Raw genomic sequence first — 19,707 nt, 5'->3', positions numbered from 1 at the left:
ATGTAGCACAAAGAAGTCAGACAATCGTGCTCCAGGACACGATTCAAAAGATTTATTTTCTATGAGCACTATGAGCACGAAAAAGCGTAACACTGTGTTGTGCATGGGGGTAGTTTTCTTGCCTGTTCCCCTTCGTTGGTCATGACTCAACACAAGATTAGCTAAAGTACTCACATACTAGTTTACACAAGTCCAATCAAAAGCATTGACTCAGATTTGTTTAACTCATTCCTCGAGTGTGTACGCATGCAGGCAAATCTGAATCTGTATGCTCCCTTGTTCAGCAACCTTCACACTCCAGTTCCTCCTTCTCCTTTTGATGAAACGAAGACTTGGAGAATAAGGGAGTTGTTCAAGGGACAACTACAATGTAGCTGCTGAGGAATGGGAAGGTGTCTAACAAAACACACAAAAGCTCCCCAACCAAGGTGCTTCAATCATCGACGTCACTCAGGCAGAATGTCAATATGCATTCAATACGTTCAAACTTCAAGTGTGGTCGTGGGGTGTGGTTGTGTATCTGTGAGTGATTGAAGTGAATGACAGAGGCTTTGAAAACTGCAGTTGTACGCCTGACAACACAGTAACACTGGGAAAACACTGCTGAAAAAGTAGTTATGGGTTCTATCTTGGGGCCAATTGGGTGTACTTTTAGTTGTATTTAAATAGACAGACAAAAGTGATTATTAAATTATTTATACCCCTACCTCTCATTTCTCATCCCTGCCACACAAGAGTTAGACCTCATCCACAGTTGACGGGTTGTTGGCTCCGCCAGAAGTCATTCAAGTCTACAGAGAAGCTCTGTGATGGAGCTCCTGTGTCATAATGCATTATTGCCATAATGCCAAAGCCAAAATGTTTTGGGTGGAAAAGCAATAATAAGGATTATATACCTTCTGCATCCAATAATTAAGCACAAAATAAATCTTTATGTCCAATGATGTAGCTCATCAGGAGTTTTATTGAACATGTTATTTTCCATTCAGCAACTGGCGTTATAACCGTTGTTTCACACACACACACACACACACACACGCACACACACACACACACACACACACACACACACACACACACACACACACACATGTGCAATATACAAACACAGAAACATATACGGCAGATAACTACATTTAAACATAAATATTTTGCATATCCACGTTTTTCACCCAAATCACCTTGAAAAACAACGGAAGCAACCTTTAGCTCTTTGAGCATCATTGGTATGTTGTTTATAGTCTCTTACGAGAGGAAGGGCTTCTCCACAAACCAAGTGGCAATAAAAATCTAGGGAATTTAGTCATTTCTGAATTGTAGCCTGGGCACCGATAACCTTATTGACATCAGGTCCTATTAGAATTCTTATGGTATTATTACAATACAAAAAAAGGGGTAAAAACATGTGTTAAACAGTGAAGGGTGAACTGCAGGTGGGGTCCAAACATTTAAATGTTCTTTCTCATTTTACATGTTCATTACACAGAATGTCATTCAGAAAGGTTTCAGCACGTAGGTCTATTCAGGTCAGTGTGCAGGCCCACACACACACACACACCCACATACACCAACAAACCAAATAAAGCATTCAGTTAGTCACTCCATGGAGGAATAGGGTGAATCATGCCAAACAGTGCTTTGAATTATTAATTGCTGGTGTTTACTGTGTGTGCGCGCGCGTGTGTGTGTGTGTGTGTGTGTGTGTGTGTGTGTGTGTGTGTGTGTGTGTGTGTGTGTGTGTGTGTGTGTGTGTGTGTTTGTGTGTGTGTGGGTGTGTGTGTATCTAAGGGTACAGCCACTGAAGAACAGCTTCAGGGTGTTGAAACGGAGGAGAGCAGCTCTCCACCGCTGAGGGAGGAGGAGGATGTGGACAGAGGTCACGACCTGGTCTACTCCCTCAACGATAAACCCCCGTGGTACCTCTGCATTCTGCTTGGATTCCAGGTACGTTAAGGACATTTTATGCCCAAAAACATGTTTTTCTCGACATTTTTTAAACAAAAATAACAATAAATGGTGCGATGAATACACTTATTTCAACACATTGATAGTTGTGCAACACACTGACATTCTGTAAAATCTGATGTATTTCTTTAGCCTTGTATTGAGTCATAGAAATTAGATTTTTTAAATAGTTAAAAAATGCTGAGAGGATGAGATGATTACACCTCAGAACCAAAAGTTATTTTAAGTTCCCCTTAATCCCACGATTTCAATTCATTTTTCAGTCTTTCATTCTGAAATAATGTCGCCTTCCTCGATAATTCTTGAAATAGATCAATACTCATGAGATCAGGTGGAATCATTTTACTCACTTACTTTTATTTATTGTACTTTACTACATTTTTAGTATGTATCGTGGAAAACATTTTAGGACTGACAAGTAATATGACGTGATATTGAATGTCCATGAGTAATGGAGTTTCCTGTACTTTGCCATGAGTGAAATGCACATTTCCATAGATAAATGAAAAAATAATTAATATTGGGGTGGGCCCGATTGATCGGATGAAACCACTATGCGTTACGGATATTTTGTGTCGTCCGGTTACAAACGACGTTCGATCACTTTGAGTTTATATCCGGATCACAGAATTCAAATTTTATTGTAATTTGGTCTAATTGGGAAATTATGAAACCATGGCTCGAGCGGGCCATCGAGCTAACGGGCGCCATGTCCGGGGGCAAAGAACAGATGATGACTTTGGTAGGAAGCAGAGTTGGGGGACTGTGCATTTATGTAAACAAAGCTTGGTGCACGGACACTGTTTTCATCAGGAGTCACTGCTCTGCCAACCTAGAGAATCTCATGGTTAAGTGCTGCTTAAGATGGGGGGATATAAGCAGCAGTACTAACGGTACTACATAATTGTTAGTATTCGCTAGCAAGCACTAGCCTGCGAGTGTACAATTGCTAATAGCCTAACGTGACACATATTCACACATCTTACCATTATTATTCACGTTCTCTACCCTCACAGTAAAAGAGGGTAGCTCCTTTTACTGCTTTTTTTCGGCAACTTCAGTTTTTTCCGATTCCAACCACGACCATTGGGCTACATTTTAGGATACGAATCAGATTACGACTATCCTAATTAATATGATATATGCTGTATAAATTGACACAAGTCAAAACATTAATTTATAAATGTATTTTATTTATTTTCTTTTATTTATTTTTGTTAAAATTTGTATTTATTCATTTTTTAATCTGTGCCTTCAGCAGGCTTGGCGTACAACACAGGGTATTTGTTTGCCATTGCATCCAAGACAGAGTTAATTTTCAAGTGGAGTTCATATTTCTCAACCTGCAATGCCACTCTTTATTATCCATCAAGAACCATTTGCAATAAATAACTATTTCCCTTGGGCGACCTGTGGGATGACAAGAGCACAGATTTTGTGGCACAGAACCGCCACCAATCCCCCTCTTTGGAGAACAAACTGACCATGTTTTGATCAATAAACCACCAATCATCATTACTTCTCCAAGAGGGGGAGAATCACCACAGTGAGACAAATAAACATAGGAACAAACAACAACATGAACATGGAAAAACATAAACATAAAATCAGACAACAACATGTATTTGACAAAACATAATGAATTTAATCGATTAAAAAATTGGAACAATGATTATGGCACATGGCCTCTTTCTGTCATAGTTATGGCAATGAAGGAGAGGAAAGGAGAATGACGTAATCAGGAGGGTGTTCAGGGGTGTACTCGAAGCAGAGTCCACCTGTGTGTGTTTGATGTGTCCAACCGTGAGGGCATGGGATTGGTCCCAATTACAGTAGTTCTGGTGTGTGAGGTCAGAACTACAGTATATTGTAGTGCCTCCAAGAAGCTAAAAAAGCCACCAGCCCCACAGCCGTACAGACACCCTACGACTGCAAGAACACTATGAGCACAATGCACAACAGCCACAGAAGACTTCCATAACTACAGACAAGCCGAGAACCGGCATAGCAACACCCACGCATGACCCAGAGGTGAACAAACAAGTCCCAGAGAGCACAAAATGACCCAGCACCCCGCACATGCAACCCATTGCCATGCACAGGCATTAAAGTGCAGAACCCAGGCCGCAGGTGCCGGGCACGGGCCACAGGCCCAAATGCCCCAAGGCAGGAGGACCAACGGGCCAGATTGGAGCCACCGACCACGCTCCTACCCATATACTAGCTCCCAACCCACCCATCCTGCAAACCCTAGGCCTATTGTATGGTGTTTGGAGAGATGGGCGAGGTACAACCAGATCAACGCAGGTGTGCAGCAGGCCAGACAGCAGACAAGTGGACCCCACCCCGGACTGTGCCAAGTCTTTTGAGATGTATTCTATTAATATACTGTATGTAACCATTGGGATGTGGTTAGATTGTTTCTACTTTTCCAATTGAATAATATAGGAAAATGAATATTAATTTATTAAATGTAAATACAGTATATATACTAAGGCATGTATCATATTTTTCATGTTAAAAGTTCCCTGATTATTCTTCCCAAATTGGCTTACTGAACCATGGATTCAAAGCCCTCTTATGTAAATATACATTTTTGTAAGATAAAGGAGTAATTTATTTAATTTTGGGAGAAATAAGAATAAGTGCTCACCTCGGTCATAATTAAGGGTTAAGAACTAGAAGTTTTGCATTGGTGTCCATCTGGAAAGTGAATTGGGCTGCGAGCGGTTTGTTATTTATCAAAATATCCCATAACATGTGTTTCTTGTCATACACATCATACTTTTGCTAATGGGGTCAATTATCCCATTGCAATACAGATGCAAATTGATATGTTTTGCATCTCTAAGAACCAAGTGGAATTAAATGGGACATCATTTTGAGACAAATTTTGCCTTTATATTATGTATATATATCAAAACTCTTTTTATATAATTTAAAACAATTGTAATCATCTCACCCTATTTTTTAACTTATTTAAGAAAAAAAATATATTTCCAGACTTATTATAAGGCTTTAAAATGCTTAGGTTTTACAGTTTTGGAGTCTGTTGTGCAACTCTACATATTTGCTAGCCTGATTATGGCCTGAGGTTCTTTTGGGTTCTACGTATGTCAAAATGTATTATCTGTGTCATTCTTCTTTGAATGTAATGAAATGTTCCAGAAAGGGAAAGCTTTGATGTGTTCAGAGAAAGTGATTGTATGAGGAGATCCCATGGCCTGAACCTTTTATAAACTCCAAACTTGTGACTAAAAGAATAGCTGTTGAAATTAGGGGTTAAGTGTCTTGCTCAAGGACACTACAGCATGCTAGCAGGAGGAGCCTGGGATCGAACCAGCAACCTTTAGATCAGTAGACGACCACCTCTACCTCCTGAGCTTGGTATCATGTCTATGGCTAAACTACTTCTTAATTAATCTGGGATTATCCGCTGCTATTGAGTACCCTGTAAAGACTTTTTATTGCTGCTCCTGCCTCTCAAGTCTTGTGGTTTGCATGTGCGTCTTCCCTCGTTCCTCAATATCTGTGACACTGTTTAAGGTCAGGGCTTAATTTGTGCTGGATCCTGCTGGAACATGTTTTCCTCAAAGATTACGACACCTATTTGATTAGATCCGGCACCTCCGCACAAGCTGCGGAGCTGTGGCTCGAGCGGCGAGCTCCGCATTCCCCGTTCCTCCCAACAAAACAAATAGAAAAAGTGTGTTTATGGATTATTGTTCTTTAGGTCTGTACCCGACTCAGAATTTTGTTAGTCGATTGGATTACCACCTGTGTCCTCTCTGACGGTACAGACTATGTGCGCTAGCGACGCGCGAGCCAGCGACAGGGTGCCACTACTGTCAAGCTCTCAGGCTGGCCTTATAATGTGCCCCTTAGGAGAACAAATTCCTCATTCCTTCTGCTGTCAGGCTATTAAATGCCCACAGTAGTCCTTTTAAACGCGTGCTGCATTTTTCTAACTCGGTCATTATGTTAAATATAACAATTTATCTACTGCTCCTCGACCCCTGTACTGTATATTGATCTGTTGACTTTGACACATATGCACCTTGCGTGTGAGTTTTGGAGTTGTGTGTATGGACTGGGTAAGATGAAAAATGAATTGCCATTCGTGGGATCAATGAGGTTGTCTGAATCTGAGTTAGGAGGGAGTTCCTGTGTGATAGCGTTCAACTAAACTTGAGGCTGCACTCTGATTTATAGCTCCTTTAGCTTGAGAATACCAATGTAACTCTAGAGGAGCGTACCAACATCTGTCCCAGATTTTCTGTTTTCTTTTTTTCCTGCTATAGATTTTCCTTGCCTTTTCCGTTCCTTATCTTCCTCTATACACTCTCAACCATCTGGGGCTGACATGCATCATCACTTCACCTTTGCCATGCAGTGATCCTGAGTCTGTTCCTTTTGCTTTACCGCTATTTATTGAAGTCTCTCAAAATAGTTTTTCAAGAACCTCTATATATCTTTTTAATATATTGATCATTTCATGGTTGCTCTTACATTTCTTTTGCGATTTCAGTAATTATTTAACCCATTGTTGGTTAGCATTCTGGACGACTGATAGTGAAGTTGAAAAGATGAAGCCAAGTTGAAAAGATGAAGTACAATGAGTCCACCACAAGTACAAATAAGAGGTCAGTCTGTAAACATGCCAGGTGCCAGATGAGGTCTAACTAACTTTAACATTGCACTGAATTGTAACTTATCTGGGATACTGGTGGTGGTCCCTTGAGTGGTGGTGCATGTCCGGCCATTAAGAATGCTAACAGTAAAAAGCCACTATTTTACCGTCTTGTTCTTTGGGCTGCTCCCGTTAGGGGTCGCCACAGCGGATCATCTGCCTCCAATACCTCCTGTTCTGCGCATCTTCCTCTCTCGCACCAACCGCCTGCATGTGCTCCCTCACCACATCCATAAAGCTTCTCTTTGGCCTTCCTCTTTTCCTCTTGCCTGGCAGCTCCATCCCCTGCATCCTTCTCCCAATGTAACTCTCATCTCTCCTACACACGTGTCCAAACCATCTCAATCTGGCCTCTCTCACTTTTCCACCAAACTGTCCAACCTGAGCCGTCCCTCTGTTGTACTTCATTCTTAATCCTGTCCATCCTTGTCACTCCCAATGAAAATCTCAACATCCTCAACTCTGCCACCTCCAGTTCAGCCACCTGCCTTTTTGTCAGTGCCACCGCCTCTAAACTGTGCAACATGGTGGTCTTACTACCGTCCTGTACACATTCCCCTTCACTCTTGCTGGAGCCCTTCTGTCACAGATCACTCCGGACACTCTTCTCCACCCACTCCATCCGGCCTGTACTCTCTCCTTCACCTCTCTCCCGCACTCTCCGCTGCTTTGGATGGTCGACCTCAAGAAAAAAAAAAAAGCCACTATTTTACCACAAAATATAATTATATATATATATATATATATATATATATAATGCCGCCTTAATACTTAAAGGACAAACACACTGATGTGTCCACAGCACTACATCCTTGCTTTTGGCGGCATTATTGCAGTTCCACTGATTCTTGCTGAGCCGCTTTGCATCGGAGACAACAACGCTGCCAAGAGCCAGCTCATCTCCACCATATTCTTTGTTTCTGGACTATGCACGCTGCTCCAGACTACTATTGGAAACAGGTAATGCTTTTACTCATATCACACAAACACACACACACACACACACACACACACACACACACACACACACACACACACACACACACACACACACACACACACACACACACACACACACACACACACACACACACACACACTCACACTCATAATTCACATCGGAAGCAAGGGCCAATGTCCATCCATCTGGGGATGTATTGTAGCCGTGTTTGGGAGTGTGTTTAGGTTTTTTTAATGGCCATTTCCGTCAGGGCAGTCAAAACTGTTTGCCTCATGCACAACTGAACTGACATGGTAACACAAGAAAATGTTTAAAATAACAAAGGGTGTGAGGCCGTGTGTATTTGTGTGTCTGGAGTTTTCCAACTCTCAAATGATACTTCAAATAATACTGTTACACGAGGCCCACAGAGAGGGACCTTACCCTCGTGAAGAATGCCTCTATGAACTGGCATACTTACTGCTGTCCAAGGAGATCCTGTTGTAAACCATTGATATATCATCTTTTGAAGTTACTAATTGTTGATCATTTTAGGCAGCAGTCATCTTTGGAAATGTGAACCTCAACCTCTACGATTAATAAAAGGGGGATGGTGGCTCAGGCGGTAGAGCTGGTGGTCTAGTGATCTAAAGGTCGCTGGTTCGATCCCAGGCTCCTCCTGCTAGCAGGCTGTAGTGTCCTTGAGCAAGACAATTAACCCAACATTGCTCCTGATGGCTGCGTCCGTCGGTGTTTGAACAATTGTAAGTCGCTTTGGATAAAAGCGTCTGCTAAATGACTAAATGTAAATGTAATAAAAGACAGAACTTCACAGGACCATGTGCTCTGTTACCTTTGACCCTTCCATCTTAATGATCCACAGGTTGCCAATCCTGCAGGGGGGCACTTTTAGCCTCATTACCCCCACGCTGGCCATTCTGGCCCTGCCCAAGTGGCAATGCCCGTCCTCAGACTCATCTGTGGGAACGTCAGTGGAGCTCCACAATGGCACCAACTCCCTGGAGGTGGAAAATACTGATGAGGTGTGGATGTCAAGAATACGTGAAGTAAGTTACCCGTGACATCAGAGTGCATTATTATTGATATTTCATTTTCATTTTGCAACTGTCATGCTTCATCTGCGGTGACGGTGCCAAACTGCCAAGAATACCCATCCAAGATTTATTCTTGAATTTAAATCCATTTGTGTTCTCTCCTGATGCTTATGTAGAATTTACAGACCCTCATTCATATACAGTATACTGATCACTTAATTGATAAGAATTGAGGAAATTACTTGAACTTGAACTAATTGATAAGCATCTTCCCAGGTACCTTCTTTTCTGTGCTTGTCTTAATTTTATCACCCCAGCTATTGCTGCATGGGGTGACCTACATCTTGGTCACAGGCATGAAGTGGCACTCCTGTCAAGTCTTGTGAAATTCGCTACCTCTGGTCTTCGAGTCTGCAATTGCCAAGATATCATCCCAGATTTCAAACTACTTTGTTATTTACAAGCGTGTAATACACCTGTGATGCAGGGTCTTTACTCTCTTTCTCTCTTCTCTTTCATTGTTTTTTAATGTATATACTTTTAACTATTAATTGCAGCCTTTGCTATCATCCAGGGTAGACAATTAGAGGTTACAGTACGCAGGAAGGATAGACCACTACTCTTATTATCTTGGTCCATTCATTCACTTCACAGACACAATTAATGGATTTCAGGTAACACGGCTCTGACTTCTGCATCAACCACCAAACAGCTATTCTTGCAACAGAGGTTTAATTTTCAAGAACACAAACACTTTGATGATGGTTGTTAGGAGCACCGAGAATTCTCATAATCTTTAATTTTCTTGTCAGGGTTTTGTACCCTTAACCAGTCCTTCACAAGCACCCTTTATGACCCCCAGGCAAATTGCTCACACGCTGCTCCTCTATCTGAAAAGGATTAGTTTTGAACAGTTACTGGAGGTACAGAGGGAAAGCTATTTTTTCACTCCTTTGAACCTACCTAAGGTGGTTGAGCAAAGAATTTAAATCATTTGATGGAATTTGATCTCCTTATTCAAGAAAGACAGGATTAAGCATGTCTACATAATGCTAGATGCATAGTTAAATGTGAAAATGGCATGCTTTCCTCTGACCCCTCTCCATCCTACATTATCATCCACAGATTCAGGGGGCCATCTTGGTATCATCTCTGCTCCAGATACTGCTGGGACTATCAGGGCTGGTGGGCCTTGTGCTGAGATTTATTGGCCCATTAGCTATCGCCCCGACCATAAATCTCATCGGTCTATCACTTTTCATTGAGGCTGGGAAAAAGTCTGGAGCCCACTGGGGAATAGCAGCTTTGTGAGTAGATCTTTTCTCTGTCCACCAGGTGCTGTGTGTTTGGATAGCACTAATGATTTGTGAATTACTGAAGACAACATATGTCGGGAACATCTTTTGAATACCAATGTATTGTTTATTTGTAGTGTAATTTGTCTCTGTATCAATTCGATCGACACATTATATTTATGTAACATTTTATTTGGTTAATCTTTCATTATAATGAATAATGAAAACGTCCGTTAGATCCACGCTTAGGTGTGCTCCTGCCGTGACGTGTCTGGCGGCTTGGGTAACGTGCTTGTCTCGCCCGGTCTGCACCATGTCCCGCAAGCATGTCGTCCTTCACTGCGGGGACAACAAACTGTATATTACTTCCTGGTTTAGGATCGGACGAATCAGCAAAGTCCCTCCGTTGATTCGCCCGATCCGCAGCAGCTGAGTGGCCACGGGATGGGAGCCTGCACAGTCTGTCTGCAGCGGCAGCTTGACCACGCCCCCTTGGCCCACCATATACCCCCACCGTCACACTTAGGCCAGGGTGCTGTCTGGCTGACAGCTGACTCCCCCCCTGGCCGTGAGAAGAAGTCGGCTACAACCATCTGGCACCCGGCCTGTCGATCAGCCGGAAGTTGAAGGGTTGTAGGGCTGTAGGGCTATAGGGTTGTAGGGCTGCTTGTAGGCCTCTTGTAGGGTTGTTGTAGACCATGGAGAGGGTGAAGGCCCTACCCAGGAGGTAATAGTGGAAGATGGTGACCGCCCACTTTATCGCCAGACATTCTCTCTCCACGGTGCTGTACCTTGTCTCCCACTCTGCAAGCTTGCAGCTGAGGTACAGCACCAGCCGGTCCACACCATCAATCTCCTGGGACAGAACGGCCCTAAGCCCCCGGTCTGAAGTGTCTGTCAGCAGACAGAAAGAAAGAGCAAAGTTAGGGGTATGCAGTAGAGGCTCCCCACAGAGAGCTGCCTTTAATCTGACAAATGCCTGCTGGCACGGCTCTGACCACTGGACCGGATCTGGAGCACCTTTACAAGTTAGGTCAGTCAAGGGGCTGGACAGTGTCGCAAATTCCGGCACAAACCTCCTATAGTACCCGCCAAGCCCCAAAAACTGCTTTACCTCCTTCTTGGTCTTGGCTCTCGGCGTGTTCACGACCTGGGCAGCTTGGGTAACGTGCTCATATTGCCTGGTCTGCACCATGTTCCGCAAGCACGCCGTCCTTCACTGCGTGGACAACAAACTGTATATTACTTCCTGGTTTAGGATCAGACGAATCAGTCGCAGTCCCTCCGTTGATTTGCCCGAACTGCAGCAGCTGAGCGGTCCCGGGATGTAAGCCTGCGGAGGCTTGACCATGCCCCCTTGGCCTGCCACAATAGACTTCACTTCAAGTTTTGTGTTTCATTTATGCTCACTCTGTTTGTTTGTTTTTATGCCACTCTACTACTGGTACTATGATTTTTACATCTAAAAATAAAAGCGTCCTTTAGCATTTCACTGTAATGCTTTTGGATGTCGTATGTCTTCCTGGTACTTTTTACATTCTAACTGAGCTAAACAATGGTTTTGGATATACTAAACACTAATTCAGCAACTAAATCGTATGTGTCACAGCGGCTTGTCCTCTCGTTCCCTTTTGACCATACCCTGTGATATTTGTTTTCATTTTCTACCTCCATCCCCAGATAATGTCTGCCTGACTAAACGCATTACATTGAATGAACCTTTAGGGATTTAAAAGGGCCAGCTTATGCTGTGTCTGGGTTCTAATCAGCCACATCCTTCTTAGCCTAGTGCTCTTCTCCACCCGGCAGCTTACACTAGTGGAGGCACTAGAGAGCTGCTGGCAAATGCCATCACCATCTCACTTTTGGGTGCCATTTAGGAATTTTAGTTTCCTAACTGTATTTAGGACAATCTTATTTTAAGATAATAATTTCACTTTTACAGTGTAGTGTCTTAATTTAAGAATATCCTTAGCTAGTAATCCTACTTTAGGATGGCACTGAACCAGTCCTAAAGCCAAAAATAACTGCCAAAACAACAAAAATCAAAAATATCAGCCAGATGCCGTCTCCATTGCACATGCTCTGGCCACCGTTTCATTGTGCCTAAAATTAAAGGCCCTTCTCTTTTTCTCATTTGTGTCATCAGTTGTGTGTAAAAAAAAGGTAAAGGTACTTTGCATAACCTGTGAATTCATGTCTGTGTTATCCAGTCCTGTAAGGCCTAAGATTGTAAAATAGGCCATAAACAGTAGCTGCTCTATCCCTACAAACCCCTCTCTCAATCACAAACACATGTATGGATGTGCAGCCGTGCAATGTGATGTGTTTTGGCGTGCTCGGATTTTCACCTGGCTGTAATACATGGAAACTATAACTCTTTTTGGAGAAGAGAAATTGAATTTACACTGTTTCTCTCTTGTTTATTACAGGACAGTGTCGCTGATCCTCCTCTTCTCTCAGTATCTCAGCAAAGTCGACATCCCGATGATCGCTTACAAGGATAAGAAGTGGAAGGTTTTTCAGTATCCCCTCTTCAAACTCTTCTCTGTGAGTTTCATATGTTTTTCCAAACTGTGTCCAGCGTGATTTCTTCATGCCTCCATGGGAAGGCAAAACCACGCATTTGACTGTACAACTGGTGTCATACCTTGTTTTCTTGTTTTTGGTCTAACATTAACTGAAATGTGTATGTTTGGCCAAGTTTTATGGCCCTGGGACATTTTGAGCCTGCTTGAAATCCTGTTGTATAATTTCATGACTACAAATATGTCATGAAAGAAGCCCTCTCTACTACATTGTTGATAATTGTTATTTGGAAAAATACATGCTGAACTGTCAATCTCACTCAATTGCTGTGCCTTTGCCCTGATACCTTTACAGCTGTTGGTCTGATTTACAAGCTGTGGCTTCAAGGTTTGTGTACTGAGTTTTGTTTTGGAGGACTTTTTTTTTTTTTTAATTGTCTACGGGGTATGAGCATTGCAAGTGTCTATATACTATGAAATATACACTAATCTTTTTAGCAGTATCATCATATATATATCTATCTCGGTTGGCTGACCTCTGATATCGGTCAGAGGTGCAGAGTAGGGTGGCCCGCGCCTGCTGCCAGGTGCGTTGGCAACGGCGGATGGAGGCCTGGGCCGCTGGTACGCTGGCCCCACCTTCCTGCCTGGGAAAAAGTGGCGGCTGATAGCCGCGGGAACACTGAAATGGGGAGAGACCTGTAGTGGAGCTGGGCAGGGTGTTGCATATTCAACCCAGAGCAGTAGTTTGGACCAGGATGTGGAATTTTTCAAAACCATGCAGCGCAGCACGGTCTCCATCAACTGGTTCATCCTCTCCAACTGGCCATTGGACTGGGGGTGGAACCCTGAAGAGAGGCTGACTGTGGCCCCCAGTAGTCGGCAAAACTCGGTCCAAAAACAATGACGATGTCTCTAGGGAGGCCGTGCAATCTGAATACCTGGTTAAGCATGACCTTGGCGGTTTCTCTGGCAGTGGGCAATTTCGGCAGTGGTAAAAAGTGAGCCGCCTTTGAAAATCTATCCACCACAGTGAGAATTGTAGTGTTACCTTTAGACGTGAGAAGACCTGTGACAAAGTCCAACGAGACTTTGGCCCAATCCATGGACTCCCACCAGAAGCGCTGTTAGAGAGAGACTTCTGGCTACTCCCGGGTGGCTAGTTGGGAGGAATGCCCCCACTGCAGGACCTTGGAACGTACATTGGCTGGCACAAACAGGCGGTTAGCAAGACAATTGCTGGGGGTTGGGTTACTAGAAAGGGCCTCTTTTACCCTCTGCTCCATCTCCCAGGCCACCTCTCCAATGACACAGGATCGCGGCAAGGTCTCCTCTGGCTGTGAAGGGTGGTCCTCTGCTTGTTGTATGCGGTATGAGAGGGAAAAGTCAAACCAGTTGAAAAAAAAAGCGCCCACCTGGCCTGCCTGGGATTCAGGCCCTTGGCACACCGAACGTATTTCAGATTCTTATAGTCCGTCCAGACAATAAACGGGTGCTCTGTTCCCTCCAGCCAGTCCCTCCACTTCTCCAACACCATCTTGACAGCCAATAGCTCCCGGTTCCCTATGTCATAATTGCATTCTGCGGAGGACAACTTGCGAGAGAGAAAAGCACAAGGATGAAGCTTCTGGTCAACGGCCGGTCTCTGAGAGAGTACAGCCCCCACGCCCTAATCCGAGGCATCCACCTCCACCACAAACTGACAGGAGTGGTCCGGCAGGTTAAGGATGGGTGCAGCGGTGAACCGACTCTTTAACCCACCGAACGCCTTGTCCGCTGCCGGTGACCAGATGAGGGGAGCATTAAGGGAGGTCAATGCAGTGAGGGGCGCTGCTACCTGGCTGTAGTTATGGATGAACCTCCTGTAGAAGTTAGCAAACCCCAAAAACTGCTGTAGCTTCTTCCTGGAGGCTGGGGCTGGCCAGTCGACAACCGCCCGAACCTTGGCTGGGTCCATCTGTATGCTCCCCTCCTCAACCACAAAAAGGAGACTCTAGAAACATAAAACTCACATTTTTCAACTTTCACGTATAGTTTGTTCTCCAGCAGCCTCTGGAGGACACACTTAACATGCCGGAGGTGTTCCTGCACAGATCTGGAGAAAATCAAAATATCATCCAGGTAGACAAACACGCACACATTAATAAAGTCTCTGAGAACTACATTCACCATGGCCTGGAAGACTGCATGACAAAGTACTTGTAATGTCCCCTGGGAGTGTTAAAGGTCGTCTTCCACTCGTCTCCCTCCTTAATGCAGACCAGATGATAGGCATTCCAGAGATTAAGCTTGGTGAAGACAGTTACCCCCTGCAAGAGTTCAAACGCTGAAGAATTAAGTGGAAGGGGGTACCTGTTCTTCACCGTAATGTCATTCAGGCCCCTGTAATCGATGCACGGTTGCAGTGACTTGTCCTTCTTCCCCACGAAGAAGAAGCCCGCACTGGCTGGAGAGGAAGAGGGCCAGATGATACCAGCCACCAGCGACTCCTGGATATAGGACTCCATGGCCTTTGTTTGGTTCGATACCACAGTCATAGTGCCGGTGAGGTGGAAGCAAGGTGGCCCGTATCTTGCTGAATACCTCCCTCAGCGGCAGGTACTCCGAAAGCACCTTGAACTACAGACAGAGCCAATCTAAGGCATACCAAGTTACATTACGAACTCCACTGAGGATGCACCCCGTTCCCCAGTCAATCTGTGGATTATGTAACTCCAACTAGGGAAAACCCAGGATCGCTGGGTGTTGCGGTGAGTGCATGAGGTGGAAGTAAAGTGTCTCGTGTAGTTACCCGATATGCCAAGGTGTATCGGGAAAGTCCAATGAGTGATGGAGTAGAGAAGGTGACCATCGAGTGCTCTGGCATCAAAGGGTTCTGACAACCGCTCCCGGGGAATGCCCAGTTGTTCTGCCAGGTGGGAGTTCAGAAAATTGGCGTCAGCTCCCGAGTCAATAAGCACTTGACCTTGTCCTTTGGAACAAAAGCACGACTCACCAGTGCCCTCTGGCTGACTGGTGAGCCCCTCCTCTTTAACGGGGCAGCTTGACATGGAGTGTCCCCCTTGCCCACAGGAGGAGGATTCCCGAACAGCCACCTCCAGGGCGGTGAGTTTTTGCTCCTGTTGACACAGAACCCCCGCCTGGACGTCGATCTGCCATCTGAGCGAATCTGCGTCAGCTGGGTCCATTTCTGGCCAGATTGTGCTGCACAATGCAGGAGAGCAGGTTAAGGTTCACAAATCAGGGGTTTATTCGAACAAACAGACTAGAGTCATGAAAGCCAGGATATCCGTCAGCGAAGGCAAACAAGTCAGGCAAGGAGCAGGCAGAGAAGAAGCTGTGCAATGGTTATTACCCACAGAAATATCACTGAAAATCTGAGACAATAAAAAAGCAATTGACAAAAAAAAAGTCATGAAGAAACGAGATGAGAAACCAGGAGATAACAGACCGGGGAAGCCCATGCTGCATTCAAGTTGTTTTTGGATACAATTGGTTTCTGAATGGCAGACCTTTGATAAATTACAGCTTTGTGAAGCTCACAACATGTCTTTTTTGTTTTTACATTTGTGGAATTTATCGCTATACTGTATACATATAACTATATATAAACAATTCCCTTATACAACAGAAAGGAACATTAAAGGTTTTCACAGTTCCCTCCTAATGTGCTGACCTGTCTATCATAAAATTCATACCCCAAGCTGTTTACAAAGCTGTGTTTTTTTGACATGAAGACATGAAATTGGGGGCGCGTTACAGCCCGTCTACTGTGGAAGGTAGGCCTGTCTCCAGCAGAAAACTGTCCCTCTTGTAGAGACCTGTGCAAAACTGATGCTGTTAATCGATGACAGTCTGTTACACAAAGAGCACATTTGGTTCAACATGTACATTATTCACTTAAGTACACTCCTTTTTATGTCTCTCAGCTCCTTTGTCTTACCTTCACAGAATACGCTGTACATGCCACAAATGCCAAGAATGGAGATACTATGTGACATAAATGACAGTTTGTTGAGTCGATGTTGAGATGTTTCTTTCTAGAGACGTCTTAGCTACCACATAAACCCAGTACAAAGTGCAAATGCAAGACCACGATTTTGTTCCCAATGTGTGCGTTTCATGAATTGCAGAAACATGTGCTCCTTTCTTGATTGCCAAAGAATTAAACACTGAATCTAATGTCCCATTAAAAACTCATGTCTCCGAAAACTAAAGACATATGGAATTTCTGAAAACAGTCGTAAATTTACAATACATTGTTGGATTGAAAATGATTCAAATTTGAAATGTTCTACCATATTTCCGACATCAGTGATATGACAGGCACAGAATGTCACTGAAATGTACTCATGTCGCGTCTTTCCCCTGCATATTTTAGGCCTTATTTGGGATGTGTGGAGGGTGGTTGGTCTGCTTCTTGCTGACCATCTTTGAGGTTCTCCCTTCCAAACCTGACCAGTACGGCTACTCAGCCAGGACCGACACCAACCTGGATGCTGTAGCCAGTGCTCCATGGTTCCACGTTCCCTATCCAGGTCAGAAAATAGAAAGAACCTTCAAAACAAAGTCCTCTGTCTTGTCAAAATCATTTTCCAAACTGTTTTGCTATGCCTTCTCTCATAGTGAGCCATGAATCGAATTAAATCCATGGATGACAAACCAGCGAAGTCATTTCCTCATATGCCTCATAATGTGTGTGTACTTTATCTCTGTCATCCTTAACAATAAACCCCCTGTCAAGTGTGGTGGCTGTTTGTAATCCACTTTCTCACCTTGTCTGTCAGCGACTCCTACACTCCCTCTCTGCTTGAAATCCTAACCCAGCCCAGAGAGAGAGAGGCAGGGCACGGCCAAGCTTTCGCCTCAGAAGTTGCAAAACAATTCTACAAAGATCAGCCAAAATGCTGCTAACTCAATTGGCTGGAATAAAAGGGAACATATTTTACCTCAGCATACAAAAAATATCTTATTCATGTGTAGTCACTAAAAGTCGCCAGCCAGTAATCACAATATTATTTGTGAAGTTGGATTTCCTTCCCATTGTACTCTCTGAAGGGCATACTTTGTACCAACTACCATATACGTGAACTTTAGCTTTATTTTCTTTCCTCCTGCGACTTTCTACTTGGACTTTTCATCCATGAAAATAAAGCAGCTATGTCTTGATCAGTAGCCAAGCAGGCTTTTTCATCCGTGGCTGAGCAGAATATATTTCATTCATACCAAAGATGTAACAACCACTCTTGAAATGTTTTAGATCCTATATTTGTCCCCACTGGGGTTTGTGCTGGTCACGTGCATGTACGCAGGCCCTTGCAGCATCTTCCCAGATGTGAAAATGCTTGTGCACTTTCAAATGCAGCGCCTTGCAGGAAATCACAGTTTTACTTTAATCATTGAGTTAGTGGATACTTTTTGGATTTTAACATTACAACACATAACAGCGTTTAAAGGTCCTCTAGTGTTGACTTCAACAGGTTATACTACCAGAGCCTTCATCAACTTGAGATTTGACCTCCTAAACCCATGTTTTAGTAGGGTTTATGAGGCAGGGTTAGTTACATAAATTCACATCAGTCTATGAGCCAGAATTCCCTATTTTTCTGTGTTAGGTTTTTCATTCAGCATGATAGTTTGTTATTATAAAATGTGCCTGCACTCTCGAGTAGAGCAGTAAAACCCACACCCGCTTCCCTCTTTTGACTTGAGTCAAAAGCCAAAACATTGGGACAATTGACTAGTCGGCTGCGTTCTTCTGATTAACTGGAGGTACGCTGATTACTTTCAGACAAAAGAACATCTCGATGCAGATATTTACAAGGAGATGCCCAGCACCTTCCTGCAAGAAAACAAACAAACATGCATGCTGCATCCTGTATGTGTGTGCATAACAAGTGTAATGGAATATGGAATATATGGAAATATACTACAACAGTGGGGATTTTAGGGGATGGCCACCCCTATGAAAAATTCCTGGGGGCGCCACTGTACAATAAACCTAAAAAATAATAATAAACAATCAAACAAACCTAGCAATGAACTTAAATGCCTTAATTTCCCTCCGGGGATTAAGAAAGTATTATCTTAAACAATGGACAATTCATCATTTGGCAACATAAAATTACTTAATGATAAACAATCAACGAAATGCAATAAAATAGAACTTGAGAAAACACACCTAAAAATGTACTAGAAGATACAAAAAAAATGTGTGCGTGTGTGTGTGTATGTGTGCTCGTGTGTTCATGCACGCTAATGAGTGGCTGCTGTGTGCTCCCAGGTCAGTGGGGCGTCCCTACCGTCAGCGTGTCCTCTGTGCTGGGGATGACGGCTGGCATCCTGGCCTCCACCATGGAGTCTATTGGCGACTACTACGCCTGTGCCCGCCTGTCAGGCGCCCCTCCCCCGCCCAACCACGCCATCAACCGGGGAATCGCAGTGGAGGGTTTCGGCTGCATTTTGGCAGCGCTGTGGGGCACCGGCAATGGAACGACTTCCTACAGCCAAAATATCGCAGCGCTGGGCATTACAAAGGTGCCTTTTCACATCCCGTCTTTTTTGTTGAAGTTATGATGATTGCTTATTTCTTTGGGTGATTGGCAGACTTTGCATTTTGGAAAAAAAAAATACATTTTGGAGTTAAAGTTTTTAAGCTGCATGTACAGTAATGACTCTTGTGATAAAATATGAATATAAATTAATTGTATTTGGTATGAGCCAAGTCCAACATAGCATAAATGTGGACAGGGAATACCGTTGCTGTCATGGAAGAGATATGGTTCATGTTTTATAAATGTCAGGAGTTACTATAATCAGTTGTACTGCTGCAACTACAGTGAAGAAGAATATCTACAGGAAACCTTAAACTTCAAAGGCAATTGAACACACAACTTTCAAAAACGCTACTAGTTATTGGCTACATTTGTTCGGCGGAATGACAGAGGGAGACAAGGTGTGGCAGTTCTGCCACGCCACCCAAATGGTGATTTCAGGGCCCTCTGACACAGAGAAATGGGCAGAGATGTTGCAAACACAGTATATTGGAAAGAGTGGCAAGATGTTAGAAGGTGGGAAAAGATGGAACATTGTCATGGCAGAGGCTCTCTTCATGTGTGTGTGGTGATGAGTGATTTACCTGTTGCTTGTTTATTGCTCTGATGGGCAACAGGCGTACAGCCACCTCTGATCCTGGGCCACCACCCCCAAACCATGCGGGTTTAGAGAGACGAGA

At 43.8% G+C, this 19,707-nt stretch overlaps 1 protein-coding gene across 1 annotated transcript in view; it reads left to right on the top strand.

Moving 5' to 3' along the window:
* Positions 1-19,707, top strand: part of LOC307232036 (solute carrier family 23 member 1) — a gene marked incomplete at both ends in the record, with an annotated part of 98,497 nt that overhangs the window by 69,797 nt on the left and 8,993 nt on the right. Inside the window, 7 exons of the mRNA XM_080002917.1 lie at positions 1,796-1,944; positions 7,458-7,615; positions 8,479-8,662; positions 9,776-9,957; positions 12,378-12,495; positions 16,855-17,011; positions 18,757-19,010. Of these exons, the coding sequence (XP_079859043.1) occupies positions 1,796-1,944; positions 7,458-7,615; positions 8,479-8,662; positions 9,776-9,957; positions 12,378-12,495; positions 16,855-17,011; positions 18,757-19,010 (1,202 nt within the window). The remainder of the gene's footprint in view (positions 1-1,795; positions 1,945-7,457; positions 7,616-8,478; positions 8,663-9,775; positions 9,958-12,377; positions 12,496-16,854; positions 17,012-18,756; positions 19,011-19,707) is intronic.

This window comes from Zeus faber, assembly GCF_960531495.2.
Source record: "Zeus faber genome assembly, chromosome: 6".
NCBI lineage: Eukaryota > Metazoa > Chordata > Actinopteri > Zeiformes > Zeidae > Zeus > Zeus faber.
The sequence above is the reverse complement of the archived record's forward strand: the minus strand, read 5'-3'. Positions and strand labels throughout refer to the sequence as shown.